This window comes from Meleagris gallopavo, chromosome 2, assembly GCF_000146605.3.
Source record: "Meleagris gallopavo isolate NT-WF06-2002-E0010 breed Aviagen turkey brand Nicholas breeding stock chromosome 2, Turkey_5.1, whole genome shotgun sequence".
NCBI lineage: Eukaryota > Metazoa > Chordata > Aves > Galliformes > Phasianidae > Meleagris > Meleagris gallopavo.
The window spans coordinates 31,959,482-31,972,041 of record NC_015012.2 but is presented as its reverse complement, the minus strand read 5'-3'; the positions used below and the strand labels follow the sequence as shown (position 1 = coordinate 31,972,041).

Below are 12,560 nucleotides of genomic sequence, written 5' to 3'. Positions count from 1 at the left end.
TGAGCTAACATCTGTGCTCCCAGAACTCACATAAGTCTCCTGGACACCTGACAGAGTCATCAAGCATTAGTGAGAGCCATCTACTCCCTCTGCAATTGTCCTCAAATCAGCAGTGTTTAATATTCATTTCCCAGGTGTATGACCCATCACAGGGAACACATTCACAACACAGAACATTTCATGCTCCAGTATACTGGCACAATCTTGTTTCCCCCCCCCGCCTCTTCCCAGTCCCATTTGAAGTACATGGCTGATAAGACTGACTTCATAGGCACTAGGAAACACTAAGAAACACAGCCCAGTGTTTGGGGCATTTGCTGCACTAATTAATTCATGTGTGAACAGCATTTTCATGAAGACATGCAGCCAAAGCCCCCATCATGTTAGAACAAATAATCTGTATGGTCTAGCTGAGAAATCCAACCCGTAGCTAGGGAGCCCCTCTGGGGCCACTACTCGTAATGGCACACACCACCATGAAGCTGCACACCTCAGGGCTTGGTCTGGCCAACCAACACCAATCCTAAAGGATAAACCAGCTAGGAAACAGCTACAAAAGGCTCCCTAGGGCAGGTGAAAGCTCAGCTTGATGTTCTTTCCCTTGCTGCATTACAGGTTTGCGCACAATAAGGAATGAACTTTTATCGGTTTCTTAGAGCTGCAAGGAAAATCCAGCTGTGAGCACAGTGCAGATAGAACATGTACCAACCTCCTAATGCGGGAAGCAAGAGTGTGTCCAGGACTACATCCTGCTCCCCATGGTCATTTCATTGCACTATGACAACACTTGAGAGAGGGTCATCCTAAGAGACAGTAGGAAAGCAATGCAAGTGAAACATCAGAGAATAAAAGCTACTGGAGAAAAAGAAAGGCAAAGGGAAGAATAGAGCACGATGCCCAAAACTTGTGGAAGAAAAAGAGGATTGTCAAACACGACCATCTTTAAAGGAAGAACTTTGTTCCACTACATAACACTTGCTTACTTAGTTGCCTTCTTGATATCCTGGAGTTCTGCTTTCAATCACTGCACAGTGAAATGCAGCACATATATCCAAACCACCATAAGCCCAATAACTTCCACAAGCCATCGCTGCACTCCCAACTTCCAGTCATGAGACTCCTTCCAGCATAGCAGGAATTATGTTTGCAAAACATTATCAGGGCATCATACAGACAATAACAAAGAAGTGGCTGTTTGCTTTCATTAATAAAGGCTGCTCTCCCCACAAAGTTTGTTTTCTCCGGAGAACAAAGAAGTCACAGCACACTGGGAGGAAACAACAGAGTAAGGAAAATAACAACAGCTGGCAGAAGCAAAGCATTTTCTTTCCTGTTGGAAGACTGAAGCCTCCTGTTTTGCCTTTTTCACACCCCCCACCCCCACCCCTAAGATTGTTCCCCCTCAAACAACAGTAAAATTGGAGACAGCTCACCTAGGTCCTGGAAGAGGGAGGAGAAATCGTGTATTTTGAGAACAAGTTGGGTAAAACAAGAGGGAAGGGAATCTGTGTCCCCTCATCCCCAGCATTTCACCACATCATCTCAGCATGCAGAGCTGAGAACACCCAGTACAGCAAGTCATAGCCGTGCAGAGAAACTGGCAGCTCTGCCACAGGAAGATCTCTGAAGGTGCCGATGCAACTCAACCAGAGGCTCTCTAAAGAGCCTATTGGATTCCCTCTCCCTAGATACAGGTTTGCAGTGCTGGCAGAAAACAATGGTCTCCTTACACGAAAAGCTGTATGAGAAAAAGCAGAAACTGTCAACTTGAAGCCATTACATTCCCAGACAACGGCTCTTTACCTCTGTCAGTCTATCTGTATCAGTCTAGGACTGTCCCAGTTGCAAGAATCCTATTTCTTAAAAATAAATAAATAAAAATTTAAATTAAAAACTGATTATTCTTACATGAATGCAACTAGTCACCAGCTAATGTTCACAAGGTATTACACTCTCAGCAACAGAGATGCATTATCTGTAGCGTGCTGCTGCAAGAAACCAACACCTTCATGAAGAAATACTCATTTTAGATGAAGTTTATGATTTGAACTGTAATTACTGAGATCAGTCTATTTCAGTGATTCCAGCGATATGGATTCAATATGGCAACTTTTCCCTTGTTAGCCTCATTAGATTTGTTTGAAGCATTAAAAAACCTACAGACATCAACACAGATTCTCCAGTGCCTTTAGAGACCTTCACTTCCTGCTTGCGAACCACTAGCAGCACCTAGTGGTCAGAATGAATAGGGCCTTTTCAGATTGGTCAGGTAATGAAACATAGGGAGATCGATTCTAAACATTTTATCAGCTTACTTACAGGATCAGCTTGAATCTCAGTGAGGCCAGTGTTACACACACTCCTCAAATGCTCATATTATTTCTGTAATCCAATGAACTTTTATCTGAATTCAGACCTCTGGATATTTCAAGTAGCCCAGGGATTGCCATCAGGTCAGTCTCTACTACAACTACCCAGGCAAGAACCTAACCTTCCCACAAGCCCGGACAGCATCAGTAGAGCTCCCAGAAGCATACCATGTTCATGTGGCGTGAAGGAGCCTGATGATGGCAGAGCTTAGCTCGCATGGAAACCTCCAGCAAGGGAGACTGTGCTGCTACACCAAATCAGAGAAGGAAGAGGACAAATCGAAAACAACGAAGATCCATTCCTCCCATTTGCTCCTGTCCTGACAGCTTTTAAGGAGGCAAAATGCACAGTACATCTGAGATGATTAGACCACCTAATTGATTAAAACAAAAAAATTGATGAAGCAATCAGAAATACCTAGAAGTTCCCATCTACTGTAGAAACTGCTTTTTACTCATCACCAGAAGGAAAAGAAACCAAAGCAAAGGGGAACATACAGATACTTTTATTGCTCACCTTTTATACAACAGCAAACCTTCAGCCATTTTCTTTCACAGCTTGACAATGTTTATGTACACAAAAAACCCAGCAAGAAGCATTATGTGGCTTTCAGTAAAGGAAAAAAAAAAAACAAAAAACTAAACTAATGCATTAGAACATCAAACTCAGCCAGGCTTTGTTTTCTGCAGCAATAATAAAAGGGCTTCCTCCAGGCAGGAACTAAACTTCCCAGGCCGTAGTGCATTTCTTTAAAAAGACAACCCCCAAAACAAATTGCCCTAGATCTGCTGAGCCAGTGGTATTAACTTGCAAATAAAATCATTTCAGTTTGTCTTTTTTTTTTTTCTTAGCTGATTTCAAGTAAAAATTAAGTTTGAAGGAGGAGCAACTTGTTTTGGATGGATGCAGGTCAGTTTGAATTGCTACACCGAACTACAGGCCTATGTACACTACCAGTTCACAATTTAGCTTAGTTTTAAATAATCTTTGCAGGTTTTGGCGGTGGTAAGTCTTCAGACTTGAGCAGGTGGGAAAAAATTTGCTTAATGGAAGATAAGGCTACCAAACATGACATCTACAGCAGAGCTCATATAATAGATAACAAACCTGTCTGTTAGAGGGAAGTTGCTGTGTGGGCCTGTGTATGTGTGTAACTTTGATTAAAACAACAGGACAGCAATCCGGAAGCAATATTTAGCACTGATTTTACGTCATGTAACTGAACAATGGCTAGGGGATGCAGAAATTCCATTGTATATTGAAACATATAATTTTGACTAGACCAGCCTTTATAATTTTTCCAATCAAAGCTTCAAGCAAAACACAGCAGGTAGTTTTGGAATCAATGTGTTCTGAGCAGATGTCAGTCCAACATCAAAAAAGCATGACTATTAATTTACGATTAAGTGAAGTGCAGTGAGTAGTTATGATGCATTCAATTCCAACAGACTGGGGGGGAAGGAAAGCACAGAAAGCTGTACTTAGTTCAATACAAAACATCCCACCCCAAAAGATTCTGCCTCATATGTACAAACCTGTACTAATTCTGAAATGATTAAACCAAGACTCTGAAACCAGGTTTTTATTATTTGAGCTCTGCTGAAGCAAAAGTTTTTAGCAACCTCAGCTTGTGAAGTGCCTTCCTTGTCCAAAACCAGACTGATTATACTGATAGCCTCCATGCTGGAAGTGCTGCTCAAATTGCCCCCCTGGATTATAATTCTGTCCACCTCTGCCTCCCCAGCCTCCTCCTTGACCTCCACGGCCACCACGACCACCACGGCCACCCCTCCCTCCTCCACGCCCACCCCCTCGGTCACTGTGGGACCCACCATCTTGGTATCTGTTGTCTTGCTGGTAGCCACCACCCCCTTGGTAGCCACTTCCTGTGTATGAAGATGACTGGTAGCCACCATAGCCTCCTCCTTGGTAGCCGCCGCCGCCGCCACCACCACCACCACCGCCATGGTAGCCACCCGTTTGAAAACCTGCATCTCTGTAGTTGCTATCCCTGTAGTTGCCATCCTGGTAGCCACCACCTCCACCATCTGTCCACCCTCCTTGGAGTTTGTTTCCTCTTCCACCTCCTCTGCCACCATGATCATAGCCGCCCCCACGTCCTCCTCGCCCTCCTCGATCATGGCCTCCTTGATCATGACCTCCTCGTTCATGGCCTCCTCGTCCTCCATATGATGAGTCATAGCCTCCTCTTCCTCCTCGCTCATGACCACCATGGCTATGACCCCCATGGTCATAACCTCCTCGCCCTCCATATGAGGATTCATAGCCACCTCTTCCTCCTCGGCCACCACTTTGTTGTGGACCAGCCTCTGGTCTCTTCTGCCAGGGTGGCATCTCAGGAGGTGGCGGTTCAATTTCATTGGGCCTTCCTCCTCTGTCAGGCACTCTACCCATAAGCACCTGCAAAGGGAAAGGGACAAGTGCCTTAGGAGTTGTAAGATCTCACAGAAGCAAGTTATTCTGTTAATTTTTGTTACTGTCTTGAAAGACACTTAATATTGATAATGGAATTAAGTCAATAGAACACAAATCAGCAGCAGGGCTGTGCCGCATTCCTAGTAAAGTGTATATATAATCTGATGATAGTCACATCTGTCTTCCCACTTACTTCCTTTTAAGTTTCACACTCCAACTACACTAAAAAGGTGCAAAAGCTATTTGCAGTAGGAGGTCAAATAATGCCACTATTGCATTCTAAATGAACTAGAACATTACCTGAAGTACAAAATGGAGAAAAGCATGTATGAATATACAATTTTAAAAGTGCACTTCGGTGCACAGCTGCTGATCTTCAAGTTCAGTAAATGTACTTTTGTGAGCCTGTAAAAACCTAATTCTTGAAACACGGAAACTGTTTAGTCCAAATCATATTTCTACTATATCATTACTAAAAGTACACACTTGCCTAGAATCTCTCATTTGTGTGCAGAGGAGAATCTGACCTGTGACATATTCAAAGATTTTAATAGATTCTATTTATATAGGACAGAAAGTTAGTATGTAGCTGTTATTTTGGATATCATGACAGAATTAGGCAGTAGCAACGCAAGAACATCAGTAATGCTGAGACAGAGCAGGCAACTCCTGCTGAAAATAATCAAATGTTTCACTTTTTTGGTTTTTTCCAGTGCCCCTACGAAGGGGCACTCTGAACCTTAACAAGTAAAGCTACAGTTCCTCATAATGCCCTGATGTACAATTTAGAGTACATAGACGTCAAGTTTCTTATCCCTTATTTCCAACTTTCATTTACAATCATAAAAAGAAAGTAGGATTTATTACTGCATTCAAGTAACTTTAATATTCATGATAGAAAAAGTGATGTTAGCTACTTGTCACCAAGGGTACCTTATTAATGGCACACGCAGTCTTCTCTCGGATGGATCCGCTGCTTGTTCTCATAATTTTTGACAGATCTTGCCGAGCTGCCAAGAGATTTGCAACAGAAATAGTGCACTTAGTGGATAAGAGGGCACGTTTTGGCTGGTAGACTTTAGCCAGCTTTTCTGTCTGACTCTGTTGAAGAAAAGAAAAACAAAACTCAGTCAGCTAAAGAGATGGGAAAGCAATCTCGCTAGAAGAATCAACTGCAGAAGATGTCACTGCAAATAGAAAAAAAAAAAAACAGTGAATATAAAAGCAGTAACAATCACTTTGTAATCACCACAATAAAGCTAACATTTGTCATATTAACACTATTCTAAATCAACTGACGAGAAACTGATTTTCTGACAATCTTAACAGCAACCAAGTACATGCAGACTTAGTTCTCAGGCAAACACAGTAAAGGAGGGTCATACAGGTATATAAATTACCACTAATGTGGTACCAGAAATGGAACAAATTTGGAACTCATTTCAAGCCCTCCTCCTAAGCCTGCACAAATCTCTACCCCACATCCATTTCATTTACAATAATATCACCAAGTCCCCAGCCCTGCATCACTAGAAAAAGGCTGCAATCACTCTTTTGGAGTCTTTCTTCCAATCAGCATCATCACAGAGTCAAGCCATCAAGAGGTACTGGCATAACTAAATCTCTCAACTACTCCTCTCAGTTCAGTTCTGTCTTGCATACTGTACAGCCCACGCTAGAAATTGGATCTTTGGATTCAACTTTGCTTTGCAATCTCTCTTCCTCTACTGCATTATAGTATTCATATTTCAAATACCTGAAGGCACAATAGCAGTTATCCAGTTGACAGAGGTAACAGATCTGTGTGAGCAAGTATGCTAGTTATGTCTCTGTGTGGTTAAAGCATAATGAAGGACGCAGTTAAAATAAAAGATTGCAATCCAAACTCAGCCAAAATGGCTGCAGAGACAGCTGGACCTCTATTGACAGCAGTGGGAACAGGCAAGGGAGGTTTTCCAACAGATTTCTCAACGGGGCAAGAATTTAAGAACAAGTTTTAAAATACTAAAATTCCATTTTTCATCTAAAAGCAGAAAGCTGGAACTGATAAGAGGGGAGGTATGCATTTCCAAGTGTCTCCAGGGTAAATTTTTAGAACCAAGAACTTAAAATACAAGTTACAACTGAATCATTTATTCAAAATGAAGGAAAACATTAACTTTATTACCTTAGAGCTCACATTTTACAATTAAAATGCAGTTGCTTCTATATAAATCACATACCAAAGTAAAGCATTTGACACTTCTAGGTCACAAATTATGACTAATAACAAACCTCAGTCTCAAAACTGCTAGCAGTGTGCTAGCAGATTTGGTTTAGCCCTAGAAAACAAAAGTTACATACCATTTTTAAGATCCTGACATACTTTATACATCTGTTATTTTTTTAAACGATAAAACATAGAAAACGGGGAAGGCATGTAATTACTTTTAAAAGAACAATCATATTACTTAGAGAAAACACAACTCATATCACAGCCACTTGCACAGTTCAAAGATAAGAACAGCATATAAAATATTATCCTGACTATGAGGTAAAAGTGCAAATAGTGCCTTAGGAGCTTTTCACATGGGCAGCTGTTGAGCTGTGCTTGCAGACACCCTTTGAGGAAATCTGATCACTGTAAACAGCACAAAGCTAAAGGGTCAAGAAGAGAAAGATGCTGTTATACCATTGCACAGACACAGCACTTAGAGATTCACACTGAGGTCCTCTCAATGCAAATGGTTGTATCCATAATCTTTTGTTACTATTTTTCTAGCAGCCAGTATGTACAGTAACTTTCTGTACTTTCTGGCTTTCCTGTATGTTACACACGGTCCATCTTCTCATTTCACATGCTGCTTTTAAATCCAACAAATCAGTTTTAAGTAAAATCTGGTGATCATCTTACACTGTCAGAAAATTCTTTATGAAACTTAAACCAAAACCAGATAACTCCTCTGGTTGTCTCTTGCTCAAAGGGTAAAACAGTGAAGCGGTTTTCCAGGGTCACATAAGATAAAGAATCACCATAAACCAGGACTTCAAGTTATTTGTACCTTAGCTCTATCTGACCAGCCAAAGGACTGCACAGTAACATCCAAACGTTTGACTAACAGTTTTCTTCGGACTTCGTATTCGTTGACTATGGCTTGATTAATTGCTTCAATTTTTTCCTGAAACAAAAATTTGCAAACATAACCTATAGATTAGAGATAAAACATTTCTACTTCAGACAATAAAATACATGGATAAAAGAGAACCAGACACATGCAGACATTAACCAGGGCTTAAGCCTGCAATCAACTATCTTGTCAAATGGCTCCACGTAAGCTATGTCTGCTGACACTGTTTTCCCAAAGGCTTCATAGGCTGCTACCTCCACATTCAGTCTTGTACTATTTCTAACAGACACAGTTGTTTGTGGCTCATAAGAGACATAAAGCTGCACACTTCTGATGCATTTCTCAATACTCCCAGGACAGAGAAACAGAAAGTGAGAAAAGACTAGACGTAACAAACTGAAGGAGATGCAAGGACAACCTAAATCCTAGGGACCAAAGTGCCCTTGCCTGCTTAAAAAGAAGTAAGCTTAAAGCCAAAGACAGAGCACTAAAAGTAAAGTACTGTAAGAGGATCTTGATTAAAACACAGTATGCATACAGATATGACAACTAAGTGCCCTACAGGTAGAAGCCATCACTAGAAATACACATGGTAGCACGCAATGTTCTAGTCAGAGCAACAGCTGAAATATGTTCCAGTAAGGAGATGATTTGTGTACAGACTGAAGCCTGGCTGAAGGGAAGTGGTGGGTGCCCATTTTCAGCCCAAGCAATACAAGTATTTAAGGATACAAACTGTTGGAAATAGAAAGTCTTCAAGTCTTTGAGAAAGAAGTTCAAAAGAGACTCAGTCTTGTCATAGCTTTGTGCTGCTCAGCAGCAGCACCTCACCAAGGCAACATCCTTCTAGAGCAGCAGATGACAAAACCAAGTCCTGACTGGAGATGATTATGGTTTTGCCACCTGGGTGTACAGCCTTTCTCAGCTTCCACCTGTGCACCCACTGCTTCATGGGGAAGAGACTATGAAGAAAAAAGACTACTCCAGCAGCACAGAAGGAGAGAAAGAAATGAGAGGAGTTCCTCTCATTTCCTAGCTAACCTATGGGTTAGCTAAAAAGAACCTACAGAAAGGGGTGTTACATTATTTCAGCAAAGCTACTTCATCCAGCACTGGAAAGCAGCAGGAGAGGAAGGCACAAGCACACAGCTCAGCACCGTAGCTTTCTCCCTTACTTTGGAAAACATTTGTATGCATCTGTTCATACGGATTCACGAGCTCAAGAAAGATCTTTCAGCAGTTGAGGATTTACTGTATCAGCATACATTTTAAAATACTGCAAAAAAATTGTCTTTTCATCCTTATATAAATGAACAAGGGAAACAGGCTCTAACACCTGCAACTGCTTACCCAGTGAGCTGGTCCCAGCTGCTTCTTCAAGAGAGGTTTTCCAACATGATTAGGTGGAACCTTTGCTAGGGTTTCTTTCAGCTGTTAGAAGACATACAAAAATGTAAGCATTGCCTAAAAACCAGCTTTTCAAGATTCAGCTTACAGCAGAAGACTATTAAATGGTTGCAGATAAAACAAAGCAGCTTCCAATATCAAGTTGTTTTTTTTGAGACAGAAAAGTATACCTATTTTGAAAAGAAACACTATTTTAGTATCTCTGGTAGTCCTGGCTACAATTATCTAAAAATTAAGAGAGAGAATTATATAAATACACACTTTGAATAATAAGTTTCCATGAGTTACAGCTCCCCTTGAATATAGATACTCTATATGTCATCCTCTTATTTTAGGAAAAAACAGAAAAGCTTGTATCAAAAAGGTTTGGACTACAGGAAACAGAACCTAAAAAGTGACCTCTCTTTTCAATCAAAAGGAAGAAGTATTCAATATGATTCAATATTTAATTTGGATTATAAAAATTTGGGTAATATTGTTAGAAGTTTTGAGAAAGATAATCTAAGGACTTTGTGAGGAAGCAATGGAGCAGCATGGATAAAGACTTTGATCAAAGTATGTTGGAATTATGAAGCTTCCCTTTTCCACTACTGCAAACCACATTTTTCAACCTTTCCAGCTGTTCATTCTAGCAGTTAATCTAACATGTATGGTGACCCTGTCTTCCAACAGGTGCTGAGTCCCATTTGTTAAACAAGATTTTAAACAGAACAGCTGAGCTGTGGGTGGATCATTAACAACAAGGCAATTACACAAAGATGGTAACCCAAACCAAACACAAATTAAAACATAGCTTGATTTTCATACTCCAGTACAAAGCATTGTCATTGCAAGGCTCTCTTTTTAAAAACAAGTAAACTTGAGGGTGATTTCTTGCTGTAGCTATCTCCTTAAAGTGAAAATTTTACTCAAGTTTTCACATTCTTCTCAACTTCTCAATATATTTTCATTAGAAAATGAAAATTAGAAATGAAAATAGAAAATGATGTTTTTCATTAATTAGATAGCTTTACTTTGTCCCCAAACACTACAAACATCTGACACATTTGGGCTGTAAGCTGTACAGTATTTCTGAAACATCACAGAATCACACGATCTTTTGAGTTGGAAGGGATCCTTAATGGTCACCTAGCCCATCTCTCCTGCACTGAACAGGGTTAGATCAGGTTGCTCAGAGCCTGATCTGCAGGTTAAATTTTTTACTTCATTAAACCGTAAAGATTGTTCAGTTTGAATAATAGAAACTATGGATACAAATCCTAAAGATAACATTAATGTAGCCTCAATGATTTTGCAAGGTATATGCAAGTTTGGCTTTAAAGCAAGACAATGTACAAGGAAATTCAGTGACAGGGTAAAACAAAATGTTAGATTTAAAAGATTCTGATTGTATAATTTGTATTTTTACACCTCTCTCACCAAAGCTTGCTAGCGCTGTACATTTTTAGAATATTTTTTACCTTTCATTGAAAATGGAAGCACAGATTTCTTATATATCTAACTGACAAATGCCCATGACAACACCAAAACCAGAAACAAAAACAAACTGCTTCCATACCACATCTTGGACTGATGGGAGAAAAAAAAAAAAAAAAAAAAAAAAAAAAAAAATAAACACCATTCCCTTTTTCAACAGGTACAAATCAAAGATGATTTTTTTTTTCTTGAGGGGGTGGGGGCAAGAAATGGAGCACTGGTTCCAGCTGCTTAAGTTTGGTTAAGTGCAATGCAGCTAAAGAGTTAACTTCTCTGAGAGTATTCTGTGGAGCTACGTAAACACCTCTGTTCTTTAAAGTTCACAAAGATTCTTTGCTGCTATTCTGCTTTTCCCTGCAAAAGAAAAGCTATTTGTCTGCACACTAGATAGTCTATACTACCTCATTTTTCAGCTTTGTAAGAACTGCTTGAACAAAAGGAAAACAAAGAGCCACCTGGAGAACGCATACATATAAAGAAACCAAAAATGGAACCACAAGAACTGATAAAGCCTCAGGGAAAAGGAGTAAACTTGACTTCAGTTAAACAACACCTTTTAGTCTAAACATTTTTAACAGGAGGTTCCTGTAGAAGTTTGTTCTTATGTCTGTATCTTGTAATAGATTTCTCCTTTCTTATATTCTTCCCAAGGCCTGAGCTCAGCATTTTCTATGTCTCCTGCAGCAGGTCATGACATTAAAACCTAGAGCAGAGTAAGAAACACCTCACCCTTTAAGGCAACGATACGGTAGTCCGTGACCCCGTGCCTTGGCATGGAAAAAGCCTTTAAACTCATTTTCCAAATTCTGACTCTTAGCATACCCAGTAAACCACCACAATTCAAACTCTGGAATTTCAAGAGAGACAAGTCTCTCCTTGGTAGCAGAACTATTTTCCATTGAAACGGCAACACAGTAAGCACTCTAGTTTTGTTCCTTTGGTCCTTACTTTTTTTTCAATTCCACTGAAGAACTGGAACATCGTTATGTTGGCTGGAGGCTTGGACATGCCTAAAGCAATACATATGCCTTTTAGCTCCTGAAAGACTTCACTGCCACCTCCTTCCTGTGCTTTTTTAGGAGGGGCATTCACACACAGCATTCTGGCAGCTTCCAGTTCTGAGATGAGGTATGCTGGGGCAAGAAAAATTAGATTTCAGCATCAGATATAGCCGAGGAAAATATTTTAGAACCAACGATAACTCAAGTGCTCACAATCAACTCATGTGCAAATGGCATGGCTTAGTTAAAGCTACAATTCAGGTACCCACACAATGCTCATATTTCTAACAACCACTAAGCCCAGTGCTAGATACACATAAACAGAGGAAAAGTTCAGTGCAATGAATTAAAGCCTGGAAAAAAAAAACCCTACAATTCTGACAGGCATTACAGATTTCAGTGCACAACTCTTTTCCTTCAGGCTTTGCCCAGCAAGGACAGGAGACTAGGAACAAGAAAATAAGCAGGATGAGAGACTCGGACATGCATTTTAAGCTAAACATGCAAACACTGCTTGAGGTTCTGGGAAATGATACGAGGACATGAGTAAAAGTAAAACGTTGGATGAATCCCTTCTGCTTTTCCCAGGAAAGATGTACAGTGGAGAAACAATCTCACTTTTTAAAGTACCGTTGAGAACTCAGGTTTACCATTCCAGAAAAGAAAACAGCAACTGATAAAGTTGAAGCTAGAATGAATGCATGGCTCCCCAGCATTAGAACTGTGAGAGCCTATCATCACATCTGAACTTCTTTGTCAAAAA

General features: G+C 40.3%; 1 protein-coding gene across 1 annotated transcript; it reads right to left on the bottom strand.

Annotated features, from left to right (window-relative positions):
• Positions 1-3,204: 3,204 nt before the first annotated feature.
• On the bottom strand, positions 3,205-11,962 carry LOC100541189 (protein FAM98A). The gene is made up of 5 exons (XM_010706883.3): positions 11,745-11,962; positions 9,264-9,344; positions 7,848-7,964; positions 5,740-5,907; positions 3,205-4,791 (listed from the first exon to the last, which is right to left on the bottom strand). The coding sequence occupies exons 1-5, from the start codon at positions 11,895-11,897 to the stop codon at positions 3,994-3,996; spliced, it is 1,317 nt and encodes a 438-aa protein (XP_010705185.1). The 5' UTR covers positions 11,898-11,962; the 3' UTR covers positions 3,205-3,993.
• Between the last annotated feature and the right edge of the window lie 598 nt (positions 11,963-12,560).